The sequence below is a fragment of the Denticeps clupeoides genome, unplaced genomic scaffold (assembly GCF_900700375.1).
Source record: "Denticeps clupeoides unplaced genomic scaffold, fDenClu1.1, whole genome shotgun sequence".
Lineage (NCBI taxonomy): Eukaryota > Metazoa > Chordata > Actinopteri > Clupeiformes > Denticipitidae > Denticeps > Denticeps clupeoides.
Window position 1 is genome coordinate 50,412 of NW_021630099.1, and position 25,223 is coordinate 75,634.

The 25,223-nt window shown below is 49.4% G+C and overlaps 2 protein-coding genes across 5 annotated transcripts in view; both read right to left on the reverse strand.

The window, feature by feature from the left end:
* Positions 1–127: 127 nt before the first annotated feature.
* Positions 128–8,601, reverse strand: cep131 (centrosomal protein 131). 4 transcript variants are annotated; one of them, XM_028968994.1, is made up of 26 exons: positions 8,319–8,601; positions 8,135–8,235; positions 7,393–7,504; positions 7,117–7,244; positions 6,937–7,041; positions 6,667–6,831; positions 6,469–6,583; positions 6,308–6,385; positions 6,088–6,232; positions 5,911–5,996; positions 5,326–5,505; positions 4,964–5,155; positions 4,576–4,713; positions 4,364–4,489; positions 4,177–4,293; positions 4,002–4,031; positions 3,713–3,815; positions 3,248–3,449; positions 3,062–3,169; positions 2,893–2,989; positions 2,736–2,810; positions 2,439–2,581; positions 2,179–2,356; positions 1,488–1,673; positions 1,343–1,403; positions 128–1,156 (listed from the first exon to the last, which is right to left on the reverse strand). In XM_028968994.1, exons 1-25 carry the CDS (start codon positions 8,487–8,489, stop codon positions 1,344–1,346), a joined length of 3,141 nt encoding a protein of 1,046 aa, XP_028824827.1. In that variant the 5' UTR covers positions 8,490–8,601; the 3' UTR covers positions 128–1,156; position 1,343. The 4 variants fall into 4 exon arrangements, 3 of the variants coding, with proteins under 3 accessions (XP_028824827.1, XP_028824825.1, XP_028824826.1); XM_028968992.1 differs by having other exon boundaries at positions 129–1,156; positions 1,477–1,673; XR_003748507.1 differs by having other exon boundaries at positions 1,091–1,156; positions 1,469–1,673.
* Positions 8,602–9,286: 685 nt separating this feature from the next.
* Positions 9,287–25,223, reverse strand: part of rnf213b (ring finger protein 213b) — a 32,833-nt gene continuing 16,896 nt past the window's right edge. Inside the window, exons 26-63 of the mRNA XM_028968971.1 lie at positions 25,048–25,184; positions 24,867–24,965; positions 24,676–24,794; positions 24,480–24,596; positions 23,316–23,359; positions 23,080–23,230; positions 22,817–22,952; positions 22,538–22,726; positions 22,313–22,446; positions 22,069–22,232; positions 21,796–21,996; positions 21,520–21,707; positions 21,285–21,405; positions 21,109–21,209; positions 18,920–19,102; positions 18,671–18,816; positions 18,326–18,425; positions 17,573–17,684; positions 17,299–17,488; positions 17,031–17,221; positions 16,825–16,950; positions 16,642–16,746; positions 15,971–16,210; positions 15,796–15,880; positions 15,693–15,727; positions 15,360–15,611; positions 12,988–13,144; positions 12,813–12,907; positions 12,499–12,732; positions 12,279–12,411; positions 12,121–12,204; positions 11,856–12,036; positions 11,064–11,265; positions 10,909–10,986; positions 10,629–10,826; positions 10,439–10,528; positions 10,027–10,202; positions 9,287–9,653 (exon numbers count right to left, since the gene is read on the reverse strand). Of these exons, the coding sequence (XP_028824804.1) occupies positions 9,518–9,653; positions 10,027–10,202; positions 10,439–10,528; positions 10,629–10,826; positions 10,909–10,986; positions 11,064–11,265; positions 11,856–12,036; positions 12,121–12,204; positions 12,279–12,411; positions 12,499–12,732; positions 12,813–12,907; positions 12,988–13,144; positions 15,360–15,611; positions 15,693–15,727; positions 15,796–15,880; positions 15,971–16,210; positions 16,642–16,746; positions 16,825–16,950; positions 17,031–17,221; positions 17,299–17,488; positions 17,573–17,684; positions 18,326–18,425; positions 18,671–18,816; positions 18,920–19,102; positions 21,109–21,209; positions 21,285–21,405; positions 21,520–21,707; positions 21,796–21,996; positions 22,069–22,232; positions 22,313–22,446; positions 22,538–22,726; positions 22,817–22,952; positions 23,080–23,230; positions 23,316–23,359; positions 24,480–24,596; positions 24,676–24,794; positions 24,867–24,965; positions 25,048–25,184 (5,430 nt within the window). The 3' untranslated portion in view covers positions 9,287–9,517. The remainder of the gene's footprint in view (positions 9,654–10,026; positions 10,203–10,438; positions 10,529–10,628; positions 10,827–10,908; positions 10,987–11,063; positions 11,266–11,855; positions 12,037–12,120; positions 12,205–12,278; positions 12,412–12,498; positions 12,733–12,812; positions 12,908–12,987; positions 13,145–15,359; positions 15,612–15,692; positions 15,728–15,795; positions 15,881–15,970; positions 16,211–16,641; positions 16,747–16,824; positions 16,951–17,030; positions 17,222–17,298; positions 17,489–17,572; positions 17,685–18,325; positions 18,426–18,670; positions 18,817–18,919; positions 19,103–21,108; positions 21,210–21,284; positions 21,406–21,519; positions 21,708–21,795; positions 21,997–22,068; positions 22,233–22,312; positions 22,447–22,537; positions 22,727–22,816; positions 22,953–23,079; positions 23,231–23,315; positions 23,360–24,479; positions 24,597–24,675; positions 24,795–24,866; positions 24,966–25,047; positions 25,185–25,223) is intronic.

The following is a 25,223-nucleotide window of genomic DNA, read 5'->3' on the forward strand; positions in this document are numbered from 1 at the left end:
AGGGAAGTTGGTCTCAGAAAAAGTTGTGACCTTTGAAAAACCTTAATGCAAAAAAGTTAAGACGTAAAAACATAAAAAGCTGTCTGTAGTGAAACAACAAACCCAACTAATGTTTTTTTTATTTCTTTTCTTTATTTGAAAATCTTCACTTTTTCCATATCATTTGCACAAAAACATTTAACTGACAAAAATCACATTTTTTCCAATGGAACATGGGATTAAAACAGATAAAAAAAAAATGACTTTCTAACAAACATGAAGAGGAATAAAAATAGAACGGTGGAGATTCTGTGGGACAAAGGCAGGACTCTTTGGCACCAGTCGGAGTGGCATGTGCTGGGAAATGTGATGCCGCACGGGATGCGGCAGCAGATTCCAGAACATTCCTCATTGGAAAGTGTCATATTTCCTGAGCCCACGTTGAACAGTTGTAATGGCACGACAGACAGCACTGGAATTCACATCAGATAAGAAAACATAGAGATTCAGGTCCAGAACGCCTGAAGCCCCGAATCGCCGTCTCAGCAGCTAAAGTTCATTTAGTGCGAACAAAAAAAAGCAACCAACAGTTCAGTGTGGTCACCACTTCAGTCCTTCAGAGCTTTGTGGTCCTCATCCTTTAAACACTTCCTGTTACTCTCTCTTCTAGCTCTGCCCCTCTGTCTCCAAAAGTACATTCCTTCCTTCATTCGTCTTTCCTGCCCTACTTTCCCGAGATCCGTCCACCCATTTCTTCTCATGTCCCTCTGCTCAATTTTACTAAAACCCCACTAAAAGCAGGACTTCTGAAGTGTGACATCACACCCCCCATCTGAGCCAGGGCCAGAAGGGGCTCTGCTGGAACAAAAGGGGCATCTGGATCAACTGTGTGTGTGTGTGTGTGTGTGTGTGTGTGTGTAATAATCGCTCTGCTTTCTCCCCAGGAGTAATAATTGAAGAATATGAACATTCATTACATTGTTGTCCCTGTTTATTCTAGTAGAAAAAACACCAAGTGAGGACAGAACAAAAAAAAGGTCTGACTGTGGGTCACATAAGAAAATAGGCGTGGCCTGAATAGCTGACTCCACCCCAGCCTGTGTCATCATTTGCCCAACAGCTGCTTCCTCTGCTGCTCCAGCAGCGCCTCGAGATGATCCGCCCTCTTCACCGCTGCCTGACAGAGATAGAGGCACAACTTTAGTTGGGTCAGTCTGAGATCAGAACCCACACTGGGGTTTCAGGCCCCCGAGCAGCATAAGATAAGATGAGATGAGATGATCCTTTATTAGTCCCACAAGTGGGAAATTTACATTAAAGCATTTTTTTTAAGTCTGAAAGTAGTGAAGGGGGAAAGTCTCACTTCAAGCTGCTTGCGGAGGCCGTTCACCGTCTCCTCTTTCTTCAGGACGGCGGACTTTACTCTTCATAGAAAAAGTAGACATCAGACATGTCCCCCAAAAAAGGGCTCCATTTTCATTCCAATCACCTCTCTACCTCTGATGCACCTCAGCCAGCTCCTCCTCCTTCTCGCGAGTGATGCGCTCCACCTCGAGACGTAGCCGTGCACGAACCTCTGCCACCTCCACCTTCATCCTCTTGTTCTCCTCCTCCGTCTGGACCAGCCGCTCTGCAAACTCCTGCCGGATCACGTCAGCCAGGCTCCGCCTCTCCTCTGCCAAACGGTCACGAATCTGGAAAAAAGAGAGGGAGGGAGGAGAGAGGGAGAGATGAGGGTGAGGGAGGAGAGAGGGAGAGAGGGGGGAGGGAGGAGACGTGAAAAGTTGATACTATGTAACATTTTAAATCACTGTTGTCCTTCAGAAACCCAAAACCCTGAATCAGGAGTTCTGACCAAAACAACAGACCCTGAAATGCGAATACGGTCCTTCTTCTTACACGTTGTTCTCCTTGTTTTATAGTTTGTAGTCTGTATTGGTATTTAAATTTCAGTTTAATTTCAGTGTGTAATGTGTAATATTTTTATATATGAAACAGTATTTCAAGACACTGTTGTACTGACAAATCTATCTTGAATCTTGAATAATTGGATATTTTTTTTCATGCATGACTTTTCAGATTTTAAGTGATTTGTGGGGTTTTTAGCATCTTATAATGTTCTTTTTAGGCTGCATAAGGAACCCAGGCGTAGAACGTTCTTCTCAGTATGCATGCAAGTTTGGCTGGAGACCTCGGTACCTCGGTCACGTCCTGCACTTCCTGCTCTTTGTGGCGCAGGGCTGCCTGTAGGCGGAGCACTTCTCCCTCCGCCTCGTTCTGCCTCCTCTTCAGCTCCTGCTGTTTATCCAGCACCAGCCTCTCTGAGCTCTCCAGCTCCTTCAGCTCCGCCTCGTACTTCTCCCTCACGCGCTTCACCCTGATGAAGCCGAGAGGGGAACATCCTTTCACCTCTTCCATGGACCATAGTGAACTCACACTTTCACTCCTGGAATACACACCTATTGTCAGCTGCCCTCTCACACTCCTCCCGTACACTGCTGGTCTCCTCCTCCAGCCTCTGAATGGCCATCTCAATCTCCTGATCCCGCCCCCGCCGCACCTCCTCCTTCAGCTGCCGCTCGCGGCTCAGCAGCCACGCCTCCTGTCATGACAACATCAGCACCGTCAGCACCGTCAGGAGGCTGCTTTACGTCCAGAACGGGGGTTAATCTTTAACTTAAACTGTCAGGCCAACATGAAGAGTCAGGTGGTGTTTATGGTGGGTTAGTAACACACACACACACACACACACACACCTCTTTCTTCATGTAGTTCTCTTCCCAGGTTTGCTTCTCAATCTCCAGTCTCTCTCTCAGTGCCTTCATTTCAGCCTGCAACAACACACACACACACACACTCAATATTACATTAACTTTGTAAAACAGAAGACCCTGAAAAGTGTTGCTGCTGGACCTGGTGCCTCCTCTCCAGCTCCTCTCGTGCTGCACGGTTGGCCAGAGAGCTGCTGTCCTCCAGCTGCTTCCTCAACTCCTCCAGCTCCGCCCGCTGCCTGCATGACCATCAGACCGTAAATACAGAAACGTGGAAGGTGGAGTAAATGTGGAGGAGAGAAGATCCTGACCTGGCAGACAGTTGGGCCAGTCGCTCCTTCTCCTCGGCCACGTCCTGATACAGACGCCTCCTCTGCTGCTGCACAGCGTTCTGTTCCTCCTGCAGCTGCTTCTCATACCTTCCACACACACGTCCGGTCAACCTCTGCATCTGTAACCCCACATGTCTGTGTGTGTGTGTGTGTGTGTGTGTGTACCTCTCTCTGGCTGTCTCTCTCTCTCTCTGGACCTGCTGGTCTCGCTCCCTCTCCAGCTGCTGCCGGAGCTCTTCACTCTGCCGGACGTAGCGCTGAGCTGCCCTCTCATCCGCCTGCTGCAGCTCCGCCTCGTGAAGGACCCGGAGCCGCTTCACCTCCTGCTTGTGTTTGGAGATCAGCTTCTGGACCTCAGGCTCCAAACCTGAGACGCAGCAAGATCACATTCAGCAGCTGAACTGTGTGCAGCGAAAGTGATGAATTGTCACGTGACCCATCACAGGACAGTGAAACGTGTCCTCTGTATTTAACCATCAGCCTTGGTGAGCAGTGGGCACCATGACAGGCGCCTGGGGAGCAGTGTGTGGGGACCTCAGTGGCACCTTGATTTGAACACACAACCTTCTGACTGCCCCTGCTGTGTGTGTGTGTGTGTGTGTGTGTGTGTGTGTGTGTGTTGATACGTACCCTTCACCGTGATCTCTTTAATCTTCTTTGTCTTCTCATCGATCCACTTATCACGGCGGATTTTCTCGCTGGCACTCATCAGCTCCTTCAGCTTCTTAATCTCCTACAGAGAGGAAGAGAAGCATGAACAGGAGCAGGACTGGGAGGGTGTGTCTCTGAGGGATGTGCATCATTTCCAGTGGACCCACGGCAGACAGAAGAATGAGAGAGACGAGTCAATGGAGGTCATGCAGACATAGAGATGGAGAAGGGAACAATGGAGAGTCATGGTGGAAAAAAACAGCTTTACCTCACACAAGGGACCCAGAATTTGCCACACCTACAGCAGAGAGAGAAGTAAGAGAGACATTTACCAAGCGACACAGACAGGCGGAAGCTGACTGAGGACAGCATGCACATGCAGGAGCTTCCAACCTGAACCCCACCCCCTCTTCTCGTTTTACAGACACATGCGGCTGCCGTACCATTTCATGTTGTTCTTCCATCTGGGCGATCTTCTGGGTGTACTTCTGGTCCACCTGCTTCAGCTCCGCCACCACACCCTCACAGCGCTCGCTCAGAGCTTTCTTATCGTCGATCAGCTGCAGACAGGGAGCCGCGTTACCACGTGAAGACATCTCCGCCGCCACCAGGGCCAGGCTGGATTCTCACCTGGTCGATGAAGCTCAGGTGCCTCTTTATGGTCGCCTCGTACTGATCCTTCTGCAGCTGGAAACTGCGCTTCAGGTCCTTCTCCGTCTCCTTCACGTGGTGCAGCGTCAGCTCCCTCTGCTGAGCCTGAAACACGCGACAGCTCCAACATCATGTGTGTGTTAGAGAGAGAGAGAGTCCGTGTCGGTTTCTCTGCTCCTCTGTGTACCAACCAGAGCAGTCTGCAGCATGCTGGCGGTGCGCTTCTTCTCCTCCAGCTCCAGCTTCAGTCTCATCATGTTGCTGGTGACTTCAGCAGCTGTGGCTGAGGCCTCCTCAACACCAAGCAGCTCCTCCTCAGACAGCAGCAGCTACACACACATTTTAATGAAGTCATGCCTAGATTAAATGCATGGTGAATATGGCCAGTAAGATGCGAGAGTGATGTTCTGTGATGTGTTGAAGAACACCATGGACGCCACCCATGTTCTTTTGAGTGCAGAAGAACATGGTTTTATCCCACTTTCCTGAAGGGTTATGAGTATTCTTAACTACTATAATTATGTTGTATATTCCTGCTGTATTGAATGGACCTGAACGGACTCCACAGGTGCTGCTCACCTCGCGGTGAGAACCTGAGGCGACGGAACGTGGGCATTCCTGCTCTGATTTCTCCATCTCGTCCAGGAAAGTCATGATGCTCTGCAGTTTGGCCTCAGACAGGAGAGCGCCACCGTCAGGCAGCGCAGGGGATTGGCTCAGCTGTCCATGGCGCTCCAGGTTGTCTGCCGTCAGGGAGTTTGTGTCTCCACCCTGAGAAGAGTGGAGAACTCGCCAGTTTTCTACCTGTTCCACCACAACTCATGCAGAAACTGGGTGGTGAAGGGCAGATATGAATCTCTAGCATAGACAGAAGAAAATGAGACCTTCTCATCTTACCACCTCGCATCGAACAAAGCAGAAGGTGGCAGCTGCTCCCTCACCTCATCGATCCAGGCATATTTCTCCTTCCTGTAGCCCTTGTGCTCAGACCGCTGGTCTGGTTCTTCCTCCAGCAGCTTCAGTGTGTCCAGCAGGTCAGTCAGTGTTGTTTTAGACTGAGTTCGGCTGGACGGTGCCCCCTGTCTTTGGTCCTCCATGCTGACAGACCGCTGCAAAATCTCCTGGCAAAAACAGGGACAAAGAAAACTGCAGTTCAGACATATACATGCCGTCCATACCACACTGATAAATTAGTGTCCTGACTCTGGTCCTGTAGAACTTCTGCCAAAGAGTCTTCAGTCCAGTCCTACCTTAATTAATGGCCTGATCATGAGTGGGGCAAATTGTGAAGATATGTGGGTTGGAACAAAAACCCATTTAACCATCACCCTTGGTGAGCAGTGGGCACCATGACAGGTGCCCAGGGAGCAGTGTGTGGGGACGGTGCTTTGCTCAGTGGCACCTCAGTGGCACCTTGGTTGGTGGGATTTGAACCAATAACCTTCTGAGGACCCTTTACCGCTAGGCCATCGCTGAAGGGTTGGGAAACACTGGTTTAAATGATTTGTAATCTTTCGCACGGGTACCTGGGAGCACTGGGAGCCTCTGTGGTCTGATACTGCAGGGGACACAGCCCGAAGGTTGATGACATCACCCAGATCTGTTACCACGTCTGTAAAGAAACCACGGAGCGGGAAGAGTGATGCCAGGTTCCCGCAACACCATCCCATCATTCCAAAAGGAGTGCCAAGTGAACTCTGAACCTGTGTTGTTGGCCTTGATGTCAGATGGTGGAAGTTGGATTGCAGGTGATGTTCTGGAGGATTTCTTGCGGCCCACCTTCCCAGAATTCTGTAGGGCATCTGGCTCCTCCTCCGCGGTGCGCTGCGCCCTCTTCAGCTGTAGCTCCTGCATATTTAGAGAGTTTGTGGTTAAAGTCACTGTCCCTTCCCTGTCGGGCCCTCGCTACTCAACAAGTCTGACCTGGACAGCAGCAAGGCGGGCCTGCCGAGCCTTCTCCTCACGGACACGTTTCCGCGCCTCCTCCAGCTGCTCTCGGTCCTGCATCAGGTACAGATTCGGACACGTTTTTACACTTGGCTTGGTGGGACGTCTGCAGCTTCATGATGCAGGCTGCTGTTTACCCTCTTCTTTGAGGTGAGGAGCTCCTTAAGGCTCCTGCCAGCCTGCCGGCGTTTAGCATGGCGTCTGTACCAGCGCTGAATGACGACCACAGCCTGGTTCACCTGCTGGATAAACCTGAGGCGGGGACAGAGGGAAACATGTCAACATGTAGGACTGCAGTGGAGGGACCAGGATGGGGAGGCCATACTGCAGCTGACCTCTCTGCTTCCTCCTCAGACACCTCCCTCCTCCTGGACTGGGTGGGGCTGGGTGGGGCATTGTTGTTGGAGGTGGATGAAGACGAAGAGAAATTCTTCTGGGATTTGGTCAAGGAGCCATTCTCCAGCAAGCTCTCATCATTCACTGTGGCTTTCAGGATGTTGCTGCAGATATAACGGCAGATTGGTAATATTCATCTTAATGCAAGTGTGTGGCTGCATCTGACTCGCTCATTTCTTTGAATGCTAGAGCCAAGTGGTGAGACTCACTTGAAGGAGGGTTTCTGGTTGGAGCTCTTGGGGGTCAGGGGTTTCTCAGAGTAGTTGTTGTGCAGAATGGTGGTCACAGAGTTGCCCACCGCGCCCTTATTGCTCCTGAAACAGATATGAAACAAGTCGTTTTCCTCCAGCGCTCTGCTCTGCCTGCTGAGGGAACTTCGTGCAGCTCACCGGTTGTTGGCGGTGAAGTTGGCGGCCAGAGCCACGCCCCCATCTCTCTTCTTTGGGCCTGTTGGGGAGTCCAAGCTGCCCACACTCCGTGCGCTGGAGGACCCGGGTAACGCCCGGGGCTGTTCATCCTGGAGCCAGACAGGAAATGACATTTCCAATTCCCTCTTCATCATCCTCTAACTTGACTTCAGTCTAAGGTGTGTTTGCCATATTTAAGTGGAGGGTTTTTACTGAAACGCCTGAGAAGCCCTAAAGAAGAGGAGGCGGGGCCGTTACCAGGATGTTCCATGTGGTGCGATCCGGTGATGCCTTGCTAAGACTCGCTAACTTCTTGCGGCCCTCGGAACTGCTGTGAAATGTCGGCAGGAAGTCGTGGGCGTGGCCCTCACTGTGGAGACAAGAGCCGCATTACACAGCAGTAATCGTGAACTTGTTTCTATGGTAACTACAGCAATAAGCGACTGAAGACGGCAGGTGGAGAGATTTTATCACAGCACGGCTCACATTCATATTCAATAATCGTTAGAACTACCTAGCAACAGATCAGCGGAATTACCGTCCAATAAAGTGAAACGTTACCCAGGGAGGAGAAAATAAAGGAATAACAGAGATCGGCTGTGACCCCCCCAGTGACCTGCATAAACACCCCAGACAGGCATCTGGCCCAGCCTAAAACACTCATTAGCATTTGCAGTGGCAGCTGGGCGAGGGGCGTGGCTAAAGGGCCACATTCCTCCACGGGTCCCTTTACAAGTCGTTGAGGGGGTGGAGCCCTGGAGTGACAGTTATGAAAGAGCTGGTGGGATAAGGGGTCAAAGGGGTCAAGGGGGAGGAGGTGCTGGATTTAGTTCCTATAGGAACCAAGGAGTGTGTGTGTGTAGCGACTGCAGCTGCTGGACAATGGGGTCTCCACATGCACACACTTCTTCTGACTGAAACCTGACCCCCTGCGCCCCCAACCCACGCCGCCCATTGTGTCCAGGCCATCAGCATCAGACGGGCCAGCCACGCCACGTACCTGAGACTGCTGATGCTGCCGGCCTGCTGGTTCACCTGCGTGGTGCTGCTGGAGCGGCGGAGGTTCTTGACGGAGCGGGAGCCGCCGAGACCAGCGTCGCCCTGGCGGGAACATACACGCGTAATGAAGCATACATGTGAAGATGAACAGGAGCGTCACCCGGACCGGGACCGGTCATCCTCACCGGCGTGTTGCGCTTCCCGCGGGCCTCGGTGGCCACGGACACGGACACGGAGCGTGAGAAGGCGCTGCTGGGCCGCCGGGTCGCCGTCAGCTGAGAGCCGCGCAGGCTGAGGTCCGGGGCGTCGCCGGACGCCACGGCCTGGATGGACGCGGGGCTGCGGGTCGTGTGCATGATCGGTGAGACCGGCGCCGCGGTTCTAGCGCTGCGGGTTCCGTTTAAAAACAAAGCGCAACATCTTCACTTAGGCGACAAGACAACAGCCGGGCTCCGCCCCCCGCCGCCTCTCATTGGCTGCGTCGTTTCTCGGGCCCAGATTTTTGACAAGGCTATTGGTCGGACCGAGTGTCCAGAAGCGCCGGAGCCCCGCCTCCAGTGCATGCGATTGGCTGGATTCTGCCCCCTCGCACGGGGACTGCGCGATGTGATTGGTCGCTGAGAAGATAACAGTCTAGAAACGAACTAGCAGCGCAAACACAAAATAAATGTACTTCAAACGCAGTGTTATACATCTCGTTTTAATACAGTTATAACGTTTGACACCAGGAGCAGGATCAGTCATACAATATAAAAGAGATACAATTGCACGTTGCACCAGATTTGCCCACAAGAATTACTGCACATGAGAGAAACTACTGTGGTGTATTTGATGTGTGTGTGTGGTCAACTGTGGGCTCTTTAATGTTCAGTCTGACAGCAGTTGGCATGAAAGAGCTTCTGAACCTCTCCTTCCCACATTGTGGGTGCAGCAGCCTGCCAGTGAAGGAGCTGCTCAGTGCTGTCAGAGTCGCCTGCATGGGGTGGGAGATGTTGTCCACCATTCTCTGGGTCCAGGGGGCATCCTAGAACAGAGCCGGCCCTCCGGATCAGCCTGTTCAGTCTCTTCCTGTCCCCAGCGGAGATGCTGCTGCCCCAGCAGACCACACCTTTAAGATGGCTGATGCCACTACAGAGTTATAAAAAGTCTTCAGGAGTGGCCCCTGTACTCCAAAAGACCTGAGTCTCCGCAGCAGGTACAGCTGCTCTGCCCTTTTTATAGAGTGCATTTGTATTGTGAGTCCAGTCCAGTTTATTGTTCAGAAATGTATTTATTTCTCCATCTATACACCCATCCTATCTATATATAATGTAAAATATATATAATGTAAATGTGGAAATACATCTGCGCGTCATGCATAATTGATGTCAGTTTGGAAATGAAGTTAATGTAATTCCACCGCCATCTTCCATATCTCAGCAGCTTTGTGTAAAGTGATGTCCTCCGCCAGAGCGTGGAGTCCTGGCAGCGCCGCTGCGGTGCCCTTCTGCAGCAGATGGTTCTCCAGAGTGGAGCTGATGCTGCAGGCAGAGAGGAGGGACAAAGGGAAATGTCAGCCGTGTGTGGAGGCAGCTGCTGGAGCAAAAGTTGGAGCAGATGGTCGTCCAGATGGAGGGTTGAGGTCTGGAATTCAGAACTTCTGCTGTATTGTGATTGAAATCCTTCACTAGACAACAAGTGGATAACAATACTTTGTGTGGTGGAGCAGCGTAGGATGAGGAATTTTTACAAGGAAAAGTTGTAATTGCTCATAGCTATTAAAGTTCTAGATTTAATTCAATAAAAGGCCATCATGGGTTTTTAATATGAAAAACTGAAATAAAATATTTTACTGACGTAAGACCCGCATCCAACATGTTGTCTGTAATCATATTTTATAAGTGGTGCTCTTACTCCCACTGTGGCTGGTAGGCGTCAGGATTCTCGGCGCCCGTCTTCAGCAGTAGGATCTCATGCAGCTCCAGTGTGAAAGAGTTGATGTCAGTGAGCCCCAGGAAAACCTTCACCGCACGTTTCTCCTCAGGAGACAGATGTGTCCTGTATGTTTGGGCTAGTCCAGGGAACGGGTCCTTTTAACCAGGCAACGTAGATGTTTAATTACCAGGGCGATCTTTTAATTAGATGTTTAATTACCAGTGCAACCTGCCCTGGTTGTAAGCTGCTCTGGATAAAGGCATCTGATAAATGCTGTTAATGTTAGGCAAAATCCTGCCTCCTGCCAAATCATCGTATAAACATCATCTGCGTTCTACAAGCATCAAAAAAGATCTTCTAAATAAGAGTTAAAATGAGGATCCCAGGATACCTGTCCTGTCTTCAGCATCAGCTCAGACTTCCAGCAGGTCAGCAGCTGCCACGTGGGTGTGCAGTGAGAGAGTCGACATTCTGCCAGGGCCTGTGGGACAGGAAGATGATTATTACATCTGTGCTATGTTGTTCAGGTGATCTACTGCAGCTTCATCATCACTGTATGATGTTCTGGGTGAGTGCAGCACCTTTGCAACACTGGCAGAGATCTGGTGGCCCATCCTAAGCGAGTCCTTCAGGTACGACAGGAGCAGAGAGCTCCCCTCGCCTCCAGTCTTCCCCAGGAAACGCAAGGCGACCTCCACAGCAGTGACCGCATCACACACGTCAGAGAAGGAGCGCAGGATCGACTTCATGGAGTCGTGCACCAAGCCCTTCAGGGGTTCCTGCATGGTGCACAAGCTGAGAATACACACACACACACACACACACACACACACAGTCCTGCAGCTACAGACAGGTCTGTACCTGAGCAATCTTGCTACGGACTTCAGCCAGGATGACGGAGAAATCCTGCAGGTGTCGATTCAGGAATTTTGAGGTGTCCTGCAAAAAAATTACATATAATAATAATAAAAAAAACTAGATATATTTTTCAACTGAAAAATTGTAAAAATTCTCACTGCCTGAATGAGGGGTTTCCCGGCCAGGAAGCGGCGGTAGAGGTCGTTCTGAAGATTCTGCATGTCATACGAAGCGTCCGTCACATGACCCTTCACCAGGGTGTAGTGACAGTGGGTCAACACAAGGGGCACCAGCTCCCTCTCGGGGTCAATCAGCACCAGCTGGATTTCTGAGAGTGTCTCCACGGCGACGCTGTAATCCCTGTGGTGGAACGAGGAAAAACGAAAACTGAACAGACACACAATGGCCGCCGCCTCACGCTTAACTCCGGCCATCCCAAGCACTGCATCACAGCACATGTTGTTTTTCCCGTACGGAACCACTCACGCACTGAATAGCTTATTCTGTCTCACAGAGCTGCAGAGGCACACCCATACGAGCTACACACACACACAACTTCAAAACAGTGTTGAGTTGGATAGCTGCTGGATGAGCAGTTGCTCTGCAACTTCCGGACACACAGCAACGGGTAGTTACAGATAAGATATAATATCAGAGGGGTGACTTGGTTCTTTTTACTATGTATTTAGCGCTTTATAACCCTTTATAAGCCTTACAAGCTAACAATTGATGCATGTGTAAGATCAAGTCATCTTACACAGTAAACTTTTCAGTAAATTCAATTTGCTTGGACTCACTGGTGGCATAATTGATATATTTTGCACAGCAGTTCGTAAGAAGAAGACAGCACAGAGAGCTTGTGTGGTTTAGGTGCTGAATTAGCCATTTTTTTTTTGCCACCCCAAAATGACCACTGAAAATGTCCTGGCTCCATCACTGCCGACACACACCTGTCCTCCTGGGGTTTGAGTTTCCTGGCCTCTCTGATGAGATCATTCTGCGTCTGGGACAGGAAGTTGATGACAACCTGCAGGCAGGACCCTGGCCCATGGCGACTTGGTGACAGAAACTGACTGGAGCTCTCCATTGTCAATTCTGTCTCACAGAGCTGCAGAGGTACACCCATACGAGCTACACACACACACACACACACATCTCACACACAACTTCAAAACAGTGTTGAGTTGGATAGCTGCTTGATGAGCAGTTGCTCACCGTCAGAAGACACCTCCATCCTGAGCTTGTTCCACACCTCCATGAAGATCTTCACCCGTCTGAGCAGAGTCTTCCTTAAATGTCCTACAAACAGCAGACAGATTCATCAGTCGTTCATCACTGAGCAGCTCCAGGTGAACGGAGGCCTCAGCAGGTACCTGATGACAGTTTCTGGAACATGGCGGCGATGCTGTGGGAGGAGGCTGCAGATTCTGTGGGAAACGCCCTGAACAGGTCGATCTGTAGGGCGGCCAGATCAGGCAGGTGGCACAGCTGACGAATGCAGGGGACCTGAAACACACACACACACACACACACACACACATTCATATTTCTGAACTTGCTGAGTTCACAGACCTTCACATGGAGAACACCAACCTTCCTGAGGAACTCTGCTAGGAGGGGCAACGTGGAGTTGCCCTTCTGATCAATGACCTGCGAGAGGCGCTGCAGACTCAGCCTGTCTGGGATTTTCCAGAAGGCGGAGTAGTGGGTGGGACAGTCAGGGAGGCGGGGCAGCAAGGGAGTGGGGTCAGAGAACAGGAGCTTCATGAGGGGAGTTTCATCCGCGCTGATCCAGTCTTGAGCCTGACTCAGTTTCCTCTTCAGATCCTATAGAGAACGTTGACCCTTTAATCTGAGGTCATCATGTCATGCGGACACTGTTGAAGTTGGGAATTGCAGAGAATGACCTGAACTACTGGGTCAATGGCTGCCACACAGACACCTCTTTCCCAGGATTCTCTTCCTGCTCGAGAGTCCAGGTGTGCCACCTGCTGGTGAGCTCCTGTAAAAAGATGAAGATGTCTTGAAGAATGAATAGTCATGAGTTAGCTCTGATTGGATGAAACAAGCACACACACACACCTGAAGAGCATTCGCTGAGGATCAGGTGGACTGTTACAACAGTATTATCTACGTTCAGGTCCAGGATCTGGCCCAGCTGCTCCATGTCCACCTCAAGATGCTGCCAGAGAAACTGGATGGGATCCTGAACATGCGGGTGGATTGTCCCTTGGATGGCCTGAACACACGTACGAGCCGAGAGTCATCAAAAGACATTATGCACAGATCCATAATATGGTGCAGGTTGAGGCAAACATTTACATTTTACATTTCCATTTACGGCATTTGGCAGACGCCTTTATCCAGAGCCACTTACAACGTGCTTTCAAGTTACCATCGATGAAGAGATCAATTCCGGTTCACTAGGACCCGAACCATGAATACATCTTTTTATTCACTCTGTTGTAGATTCTGTACACAAGTTTGACAACAAGAAAATTACAATTTAATCTAAATATTCTCTAAAGAGGAAGGTCTTGAGCTGCCGTGTGAAGGTGCTCAGTGACTGAGCTGTTCTGACCTCGAGGGGAAGTTCATTCCACCACCGAGGGGCCAAGACGGAGAAGAGTCTAGATGAGCGTCTTCCTTTTACCTTCAGAGATGGAGGGATCAGGCAAGCAGTACTGGAGGCTCGGAGTATACGAGGTGCAGTGCGAGGTGTAATAAGGGCTGTGAGGTAGGATGGTGCTACTCCATGTTTGGCTTTGTAGGCCAGCATCAGTATTTTGAACCTGATGCGTGGAGCTACTGGGAGCCAGTGGAGGGAACGTAGCAGAGGGGTGGTGTGGAGAACTTGGGAAGGTTGAAGATCATTTTGTATGAGTTGTAGAGGTCGGATGGTACATAGTGGTAGACCAGCTAGAAGGGAGTTACAGTAGTCCAGTCGTGAGATTACTAAGGACTGAACCAGGATCTGGGTGGCCTGGGTTGGTAAGGGCGGACTCGTCTGATATTGTAGAGAAGGAATCTACATGAGCAGGAAAGATTGCTGATGTGAGTTGAGAAGGAGAGTTGGTTGTCTATTGTTACTCCAAGGTTGTGGGCTGTTGCAGAAGGAGAGAGCTGTGAGTTGTCCAGGTAAATAGCAAGATCCTGATGTGGTGAAGAATCTGCTGGAATGAATATTAGTTCAGTTTTGGTGGGATTGAGTTGGAGGTCATGGGCTGCCATCCAAGATGAGATGTCGGTTAGACATGCAGACCAGATAGCAGCAATATACTAATATGAATGTATGTGTATATTTAGTATATACAGTGTATAATATTATAATAGCAATATGCTAGTATGATAAGCACAGTGTGAGGTGGTGAGAGATGGATTTTCTGCAGTTTGCAGATAAATTCTGGACACTTTAAGCCAGTGGTGGGCAAACTACGGCCCAGAGGCCACAATTGGCCCTTTGGTCTTTTTACCCAACACAACGGTCAGCAATGTTCTGGGCATGGAAAAAACTTTCACCATGATGTTAGTAATTGTATAAATAACACGTTTTTGACAAAAAAGCTCTGTGCATGCACACATTTGAATAATATGACAAGCTTTTGGCCGAACCGGGAAGAAGAAACGCTTGGTGCTCTGGCTGGAATAAGAGCTTTTTATTGTAGGAGCTGGTAGGCGGAGCCAACAGTACAACACGTCCGCTTTTTACTTTTAGTAAGTAATCAGTAAAAAGGTTACTTTTTACTCACTTATTCTCTGGCACCGCACAACAGAGATGGCGCCGAACTGCCCACCTACACTAAACTGTGTTTAACCCCCATGTAACACACATCTCACACTATTTACATCCAAAACGCTCATTTCCTTTCCTTCTTAGTCTACTATGTGAAGGCTGAGAAGCACCACTGTAAATGTAAATATGAATGCTGTTTACATCATTCAGACACGAGATGAACGAACCCAGCGTTAGCATATTTTCAGCAGCATCTTCATGCAACGCTGCACCAGATCTCCTGAGACCCTGGGCCTGGTGGGCCTGTTCAGTAATCATCCCTGCTTTTAACTAGTCACTTACCTGCAGAACCACTACAGCCATACCAAGAAAGGCAATTATAACACTCCAAAGTAAGCTAGGAATGGATTAGTATCCTACGGAAAGGGTCATTTGTGGGATTTCGTGTTTGCTGACCGATCATCAACCCGGATTTACAGCTCTAACCTAAGGTGTGTAGCATTGCTCAGACTGCTGCTTTATGACTAGGACTGTGCCTCTCAGATATACTGTCCGACTTTTTATTTACTCCTTTATTCTCACAGCCATTTTAGTACAGCGGAGATCCAGCGTGGCGCCGGAATACTATCAGCCCTGGTTTATGTCTGATATGTATGCATCTGAGGTGATATGGATGATCCTGGGGGCAGCATGTTATTGGGGAGCCGGACTTCAGATTCACCTGCTGATCTTGTGTCGCCCCCAGCATCATGGCCAGATGCGTAAGGAGCCGGAGGATGCAGGACTGGGTCATAGATGCTCCTCGGTTCGGAGCTTCTGTCCTGCATCGGGCTGCCCCCAGAATATGTCCCGTCCGCGTCTGGTCCCACATGCCGCCGCCCACCGCTGTGAAGCCTTCCACCGGGTTGTGATTTCTGCCTCCAATTTCAGCTCCACAGTCCAGACATCTTGACGTTTCGACTGGTCGGGTGCACTACAAGAGATCGAGACATAAAGGTCCAGCAGCGCACCGAACACACAGCTATTCTAACACCTACACGCCAGCACATCTCACCTCTCCAACAAAGACCACATGACCGTTGGGGCATTCTGTAATAAAGGACATTAACTGTCATGATCCAGAAAACAATCATTTACACAGACTCACACACACTCACGGTATTTTTTTGGAGGCCGCGGCTCGTTCAGCCAATGATGGGCCTCACTGCTGTGGTCATCAGTCATTGTGGGCAGAAAGAAACGCTGGGATCCAAGAGAGGAAGAGAGCGATGGGGTCGAATGAATGTTGAAAGGTCATTTATTCAGTATCAGCTCCTGGTTTCTTTAACTCACAGCCAAATCCTGAGTTGGTGAAGCCACGTGCCGCAGATCAGACAGAAGTCTGTTTCCACTGTACAGCACAGCTGCCGCATGAACCAGCAGCTCCAGCAGGGCGCGCCGCCGAGCTCCCTGCCCACTATCCAGCTGCAAGGTAGACATCCTTCCTCCAATCCGATTGGACAGCAGACCCGCGGCGAAGTCCACGAGGTCACCAGACAAACACGAAGGCAGGATCTCCTCCAGAGCCTTCATCTCCATGGCGGAGGAGGGGAGTAAGGAGATAACCTCTGAAATGTAATCTCATCTCCTCTTATGAAGCATTTCATTACAGTATTAAAGCTTCCTAAACTGAATGTTCATCTCTGTTTGGCATCTGTTAATGGCTTTCTAAAAAACAAAATCTATAATCTATATGCCACTAAAACAAGAAAATGCATATTCTGCAAATTCGTTACTGGAGCGTATTGCTGGAATTAAATCATGGATGTCAATGAATTTTTCACATTTTAATGAAAAAAAAAGACAGAGGTCATGTTGTTTGGAGCAAGTGAGAGAGTTAAGAGAGAGTTCTTTAAATCAACACTTGACAGATGCAGCGAAAAATGTTAAAGACTGCACAGCAAATTGGATGCACAGATCAGTGGTCATATCAGGAAATTCAACCATGTCACTCTGGCTCTTACCAGACGCTGTGGGCAGAATTTGGGGACAGGTAATTCCAGTTGACAGGTGACCTGTCTGAACAGCGCAAGGATGAACAGGACAGCAGGGCTGGAGCTCCTGGCATTCTGGAGGGACGGGAACTGAGTTTAATTTGAAATATTATGAACTGCCATAATGGACTGAGCTGTTCTGAGGTAGAGCACCTCCTGCAGAGCTAATCTCAGGGCGTCCACTTTGTCCTCCAGCAGCAGCTGCCCCACGGCTTCTCTCACTCGTAGGTAGGGTGGTCCGAAGCTCAGGAAGCGGTCCAGCTCAGCTGGAACCAGAGCCTGGGAATGAAGGGGATGAAGCTGGAATCTGCTTGCTGCCATTGGAAGGCCACAGAGTAATAAAATAAAAAGGGACGTACCTGCCGCCGCGCCACCTCCGGCGGAACCACCCACCCCCAGCGGGCGCAGTTCATCAGAACCTCAACACTCTGCACTCCAGTCAGTCGGTTTACAGCACGGAGCAGGTAGACGCGGTACCATTCGTTTCCTGAGTACTCACACACAGCCTTCACCTGGTCCAAGAACTGCAGCTCCGCCTCTTTGGGCTCACCTGCACCACCCAAACCAGAGCACAGTGCTCAGATGGGCTCTTCCTCCAGCATACAAACAGGGTGGAGTTCCGCTCACCGTTCTCCTGGTCCAGCACCCGCAGCAGCAGCGCAGCGGCCGTCTCCAGACAGACCCGCAGGCGGGCCGTCCACAGGAGGAACTCGGCCGGGTCCTGCTGCCGGGCGGGCAGCTGCCGGCGTGCCAGCCTGCTCAGGAACGCCGTGTCCTCCTGGAGATGACCACGCCCAACCGCTGACTGAAGGGAGTCCTGGCATAACGGAGAACGTTGGTGTGGTCAGAAGAATCACTACAATTTCAAAAGCCAATCAGAATCTGCGGTCCTGAGGCTAACCTGGAAGCAGCTGACAAAGAACAGGTAGAGCTTGCCGTGGTCCTCAGCAAGCAGAAGGTGCTGCTGCAGCTGCTGCAGATACGTCTGAATGTGACCCTTTACCTGCTGGAAGCTGAGCAGCATAGCATGACAAAAGTGTGTGGGCGTGTCACGTTTGTGTCTGTGTATTTTGTTTATATGTCTGATTGGGGAGAGGACTGTGTGTGTGTGTGTGTTTTTTTCCTTTTAGCCTGACAGAGGGGATGCAGACAGGGCCTGAGAGGCCATGGAGGAGTGTGGAGAAATGTGGTAGAGTAGCAGTGTTGGAGTGGAGTATTTCTGTAGATTACAACACAGAGGACTGTGTTGTTGTTGGGGGAAAGCTGTGCACCACAGATCTCCTTCCGCTCTCTCTCCAGAGAATTTCCACAACGTTTCCTCATTCCGGTCTACAGCCACCCCTGAGCCAATGCTGCCACTGCTACTGAGCACATTGTGAACACTCTAAATACATTGGAACAGATTGGATCACCGGACTCCCCCAAATTTATTTCTGAGTGACTTCAACCCCTGATCTCCTGAGAAGACCCTACATGCTTTGAAGCTACAGACTGGGACAACCTGCTTTCCTCCAGTGATATTCCTGTTGTAATCCCACCTGTGTGCGGTGTTCCTCCGCCGGTTGGTTGTTGTATATAGCACTATTTAACCCCTAGACAGGAACGTGACACTGTGTAACAGGCAGGTGTGTGTATGAGCATGTGTGGAATATACCTGTGCTGCAGAAGCAGTTTCGGTAGCACAGAGCGGACAACTGGGCTTTGGTCAACACACTCTAGGAAGGGTGTGAGATCTCTGGTCTTGTAAACATCTCCTACAACACACACACATTTACGGTATTTATCAGACGCCCTTATCTGACTTACGAGCGACTTACAGTCAGTAGTGACAGGGCAGTCCCCCTGGAGACACTCAGAGTTAAGAGACTTGCTCAGGGACACGATGGTAGTAAGTGGGGTTTGAACCTGGATCTTCTGTCTTACCCACACCATGAGAAACACATATTCAAACTTTCTGTCATGTTGAGCCTTCAACCTTGCATCTGTAAAGACAACTAACCTTGTGCAGAGATGAGCAGAGAGAAGAGAAGCTCCACCAGCCCATCACTGGGGCTCTGCCCCTCCCTCAGGCAGAAGCGGGAGACCACCTCCAAAAAGAAGGAGTTACAGCACCTCCTCACCTGCGTGTCTCGCTGCAGAGCACGCCTAGTAGATAAAAAGGGGTCGGTATCATATGTAGAAATGAATGTTCACTCTTATAATCATTACAATGTGGCCAAACATTTTATTTTACAGTCACTATCCTCACATGGCGGTCAGCGAAACTTCCGGCTGGAAACCGGGTGGAAGGTCTGTCCGACATTTGGGGCAGAATTTGGGTCTGTCCTCCTGAATGCTCTGCTGGAGGCACATCAGGCAGAAGATGTGACCACAGGGCAGCACAGAGGGATCAGTGACATCCAGCAGGCAAACAGGACACATCCTGCCAAATCTGTGGAGGAAGATGCACACCTCTCATTTTACCTCACCTTTCTCAACAACCTTTACTTTAGTTTATTTTGCAGACACTTTTATCCAAAGCAACTTACAGGAGGACGACACCAGCAATTCTCGTTCCATTTCTATAGATTTTGAGTTTACAAGACTAAGAGCCCTGATAAGGCCGAACTTGTCGGAATAAGAACATGCTCGGAAATTGTTACGTTTTTTAATTTATTTATTTTGTGCAGTGTGTGCATGTGCGTGTGTAAGTGTCTGAGGTACTTTTTTGAACAAGTGTGTTTTCAGCTGCTTCTTAAAGGTGGTTGTAGTCTCGGCTAGTCGTATGGAGCAGGGCAAGTTGTTCCACCAGCCAGGGACAACGAAGGAGAACAGAGTCGATTGGGATTGGAGACCCCGTGAAGAGGGAATTTTTAATCTCGTTTCGTTTGCAGATCTGAGAGGGCGTGCAGGAGTGTAGCTAGTAGTGTGTTGGTGTAAGAGGGAGAACTTCCATTTACAGCCCTGTAGGCAGCATCAAGGATTTAAACTCGATGCGAGCAGCTACCAGGAGCCGGTGGAGAGAGGTGAGAAGACGCGGGACATGGATGTGTTTTGGCTGATTGAGGATGAGACGGGCTGCCACGTTTTGGACCATCTGGAGGGGTTTTATGGTGACTGCAGAGGCTCCAGCCAGGAGAGAGTTACAATAGTCCAGTTTGGAGATGACCATTGCCTGGACGAGGAGCTGCGTAGCCTGTTGTGAAATAAAAGGCCAAATCTTGCGAATGTTGTAGAGAGTAAACCTGGAGATCGCAGCAACTTGATGGTTCAGACTCAGTTTGTCGTCAATCCAAACTCCAAGGCTTTTTGCTGACGCCGTGGGTGTTAACAGTAGAAAGCCGAGTTGAATTGAGAGGTTTTGCTGAGCGGAGTTGTTGCCCGGACAGATAAGAGTCTCAGTTTTGGATAGGTTGAGTTGAAGGTGTCGCTCAGACATGCATGCCGATATGTCTGAGAGACAGGCCGAGATTTTTTTCACAATAGTGGCATCTTCTGGTGGGAAAGACAAATAGAGCTGGGTGTCATCAGCGTAAGAGTGATAAGAGAAGCCATGTGATTAGATGATGTGACCAAGTGAGCGAGTGTATATTGAGAATAGAAGTGGGCCAAGGACAGAGCCTTGTGGAACCCCTGTGGTTACCCTAGAGAGGACAGATGTCTCACCTCCCCATGATACCTTGAAAGACCTGTTGTGAAGATAAGGCGTGAACCAATTTAGTACGGTTCCTGTAACTCCTAAATGTGATAGTGTGGTGAGAAGAATTTCATGATTAACTGTGTCAAAGGCAGCAGATAGATCAAGTAGGATAAGGACAGAGGATCTGCGGGCAGCTCATCATTGCCAGGAGGGAGGTTTCAGTTGAATGTCCTTTCCTGAAACCAGACTGAAAAGGGTCGAGAAGATCATGCTTGTGGATAAATGAAGAACATTAAGCCAGGACTGCCCTTTCAAGAATTTTTGAAAGAAAAGGAAGGTTGGAGACTGAGCTGTAGCGGTGCAATACATGTGGGTTTTAATGTGGGTTTTTTTATCCTGTTTGAAAGCAGTGGGAAATGATCCTGTTGTGAGTGAGGAATTTAAGACATGTGTCAGAGCAGATACTATGGTGGGCTGTATTGGCTGAAGTAGGTGTGAGGGGATTGGATCCAGGGAGCAGGTGGTGGGGTGACTAGACTGGAGAAGTTTAGACACATCCGATTCAGAGAGGGGAGTGAAGGAAGACAGTGATCTGGCTTCAGAGGTAACAGCGGGATGAGGTCAGCCACCTTCTCTGTGAAGAAGGTAGCAAAGTCTTCAGATGAGAGAGAAGTAGAGGGAGGAGGTGGTGGAGGATTCAGGAGGCAGTTAACAACCTACACAATCTTCACTTTATCATCAACCAGAACACAGCAGCTGCACCATACGCGGTCACTTGACTGGGTTTCAGTGATCTGAAGAAGGAGGTGAAGACTCACCGGAGGTCCCTGCAGATGGACGCCTTATGAAAGGAATTCAGAATGCGGATGATCTGCTGGAGGCCATCAGGGCTCAGGAGATCGGGTGACCATTCCATCACCTGGAAAATACATTCAGCTTTTAAAAACAAAACATTTTTAAAACGCCAGTCATCTGCTGATTTTATCCCCTATACCCCGTGCAGCATGTGACAGTGGGCGAGCGTAACAGCTGCAAGCTGGGCATCACTCATGCTGTCTTCAGTCACCACCTGTTCAATAAATGCAGCCAGAACAAGGATCCCATGCCACGCCCGCCTGCAGGTAAACCACATGGAACAACGCAAACTTCAACTGGGTCTCTTTGTGCGGCAAGTAATCCAACTTCTCCATCACTCTAAAGCAAGGATTCTTCAGACACATCTGACTCACTTGATGGCATCTAACTGCTGCACGCATCCAGAGCTGCACATGGTTTTGTAGATCTCACCAAAAGCCCTTTCCACACAGGGCTGGAGGAGCTGAACTCTGCCCAGGAAGCTTCTGCACTCTGGCAGTGATGTGACCAACTGCAGTCTGGTCTCCTCCACACACATCCCCAGAGCCACAATGTCCTCAGTCTGAGTGAGAGGAACACAACACAAAACACAGACTAGAAACAGAAAAGGAGGAACAAGAGGAACCCAAGCCAGGGGTCAATGTTCACACCATTTCAGCCGTTTCTCTTGAAGAGTCGTTCTGTACAATCCTAGCAGCCAGGTGTGGCTGGAGGTGCAGGATGTGGGACAGGGTGTCTAGCCGTGGTGCGTAATAATGTCTGGCTGCCAGGATCCATGCTGGAGAGACGTCAGCCGGAAACGTGGACTGGCAGATAGCAGAAATGCAGCCCAGGAGCGCCTTGGTTAACACCTACAAAAAATTAATAACACTGCCAATTATATGCTGCCTATAGAATAATTTAAAGACAGTATTAGAACTGACCTCCTCCTCCACTTCAGACTGAACTTCAAAACATAACAGTATGAAGTCCGACAAATAGCGCTTTCCAAAGTCCTGGTGATCTGTCCTTGAAAGTTTTCCCAGGTGAAAGCCCAGGCGGCTGCTGGAGACAGAACTTACAAACCGTATGCTGTCCTGCTGTGTATCTGCAAGAAAATTGACTGAAGTGAATGGACCCTCCCACTATCAAGATCTGATAATGGAAAAGTAGATTTGTGAGTCACACCTGATAAAAATTCAAATTCCTCCAACAGGCTCTGGCAGTAATTTTTAATGAGCCAACTGAACGGAGCAACACAGGATCGCTGTAGACCACCCACCACTAGGTGGCACTGCACATTTATCTCCTGCTCCACACCACTGCAAGAAGTTTTTTTTTGCTCCTTTCATTAGTTTATTTAGGAAAGCATGCTCAATGGTTCATTCCTAAAAATTACAATAATAATAATACCTCGAGTGACTGGCAAGGGTCAAGTCCAGAATTTGTTCATCCCCTAGTATGTCACACCAAAGGCCAGTTAACCCTTCACTGAGGCCAGCAGAATACAACAGGTCCAGGTTGTCATCTCTGTCTAGGACCTCAAGCATCTGAGCCAGAACTGGTGTCAACGTGGACTGCAAGCAGTGCCACAGTGTGTGTCTGTCCAATCAGGAACACAGGAGGAAATATCTGCCGTGGGTTGCAGGTAAACACAAATAATTTGATACTATCTTCTGCTACATTATCTACCTGAGGGTACCGCCCTCCTGCAGAGCCTGCCGTTTCCTCGCCTCCTTGTGTAGCCATTCTTCCGGAGAGTGCATGCACTCCTCTTTTTGTACCAGGACTGATGTGAGTCTTCGCACTAAGACCCTCTGGAATTTAGCTGTTCCAATGCATTGTGGGAAAAAGACTCACTTTAATCTAAAACTGTTTTCAATATTACAATCTAAATCATAAAAAAAATTCAAATATCATATAAGTAACTGAGCATTTAAGCCAGATAAGAGTACCTCCAGAGATTCCTCTATCTTCTCTCATAAGAGCGAGCAGAATTCTGACTCGTTCCATACTCCGAGAGGCCATGGTGTCTTTCAGCAGAGAAACAGCTTTCTGAATACAGGACCTCATAAGGGACAAAACATCAAGGTGTGGTGCTCCTCCCTGAACACCAGAGCACATTCGGGTCATAAAAGGTGCTCCAACTGCAGGCCTTGCCGAACTCAAACAGGTGAAATGCATCATTTACCAGTTTCTTCTCGGGCACGCTTGTGGAACATTCCTCCATGCCTTCTGTGCATCAGTAATGTTTTAGTGTAACATTCAGAAGATAGAACAGCATTTATTGATGTATAACTCACATTAACTAGAGTCTATAGTTGTAACCCTGGTTCTCTCAGGGAGATGAGTAGGACATATCACTATCAGACACTAAAGCCCAATTCAATCACGCCTTTGGGGCTGGCCAGATGCACCACCTCCTCTCAATAAAAACCCCCTGCGCCCATTCGGTCCCTCATTCCAGAAACCAGCTCTTCCTCGCGGAATGTACTCAGGGAACTGGGGCTCTCTTTTGTTCGATTGGCTCGACATCTCACTATGGGATATAGAATGCGCCCCGATTGCTTAACCAGCGAACCAGAAGGGCCAGCGGCACGAAGAAGGCTTCAGCCCCTTGGCCACATAAGCCATAAAAATGGGGCACCAAGGCTTGGACAAAGCTTTGCCCCATGAGGGGTTAGCACATTAAAAGCTTTTCTTGTGTGCCCATCATGAGCCCATCCGTTGGTTGCCATTCCCTAGAAGTCCACAGAAGTAAAACCATTGACAGGAGTGCCTGGTGTATATCAGGCGGCTAGCTCAGGTCGAAATTGTGGCGTGGGAAGAGGAGTGTCCGCCAATGCTGTCATGAAGACTGAGTCCTCGTACTGGAGTATGAGGGCCATCCATGTTGGCCCAGGCCTGTTTAGGCTGCCAACAGAGATTGCCTGGAGAAAGTCTGCGGCAGTGCTCGCACTCCACCGGCCCTTGGTGAAGCGCCCAAGACAGACCAGGCACACAGGATGGGTATCCCTCATGGCAAAGCACCACTGGTGAGTGTGGCTTGACGAAAGTCTAAAGGCTGGTAAGCGGTTAACTATAAATGGCTTGTGGGTTAGCACGTTTTCCGAGGCTTGAGCAGTTTGATGACTGTGGATGATTGCTTGTTCTGTGGACTGTTAAGTTCAAGCTCTAAACTCATGCACATGGGCTCAGGTGAACACCACAAGTGAAGAGGTGAAGAATGCAGGGGGATTTATTAAGACGATGCAGGGCTCCTTGCTGCACCATCCGGCCGAGTCTGAAGGTGTGATTGAATTGGGTTTAAGCAAATAGCCACACCAGGGTGTGTTGATTGTAAGAGAACACTCACCTGCAGCGGCAGATTGCAAAATGACCTCACTGACTGGCAGTCCACATAAAGCTGAGAGATCCAGGCTCATGAGCTCAGTGTCCCTGATGTCATCAATGTGCACAGAATGCCACAAGCCTAGGGCAGAACATTTCAAACACTCTTTATCTAGCATAAAAATGTAGCATGACTCAAATTGTAATTGCTCTGCACTGACCTCCTTGAAAGCCAATATACTGGGGACCTTGTGTCATTCGGGACAACTTTGTAATCAAAACAACATGAGAGTTGGACTCCTCTAGCCCATGCATGACCAGTTCATTCACGGCACTGTACCTAAGTGGGAAAAAACGTGTCATGTATCAGGACAATGGATTTGAGTGATGAAGAAGAAGACGAAATTCTAACTTTGCAGATGCCATAAGCTCCTCACTGCACCGGGATTCCTCCATATCCATCTGAATCAGTATCATGTGCTGTGAGAGACCCCCATTCTGCAGGAACCGCCTGTAATCGAGGAACAACAGACAGCAGGGGTTACATGATGGTAGGTGTGTTTCAGGCACTCGGTGGTGAAATTCAGTGTTACCGGATTTTGCAGCAGAAGGAAGCCTCTGTGTCAAATTGGTGCAGTGAAAGCAGAAGGATGCATTTGGTCATTAAGCCCAGTTTCTGGGCTATTGCATCCACATCCAATTTCGTAAGTAAACTGGAGAATGTAGTGACCTGGCATGTCAGAGCCAAATGTACATACACAGTTAATCC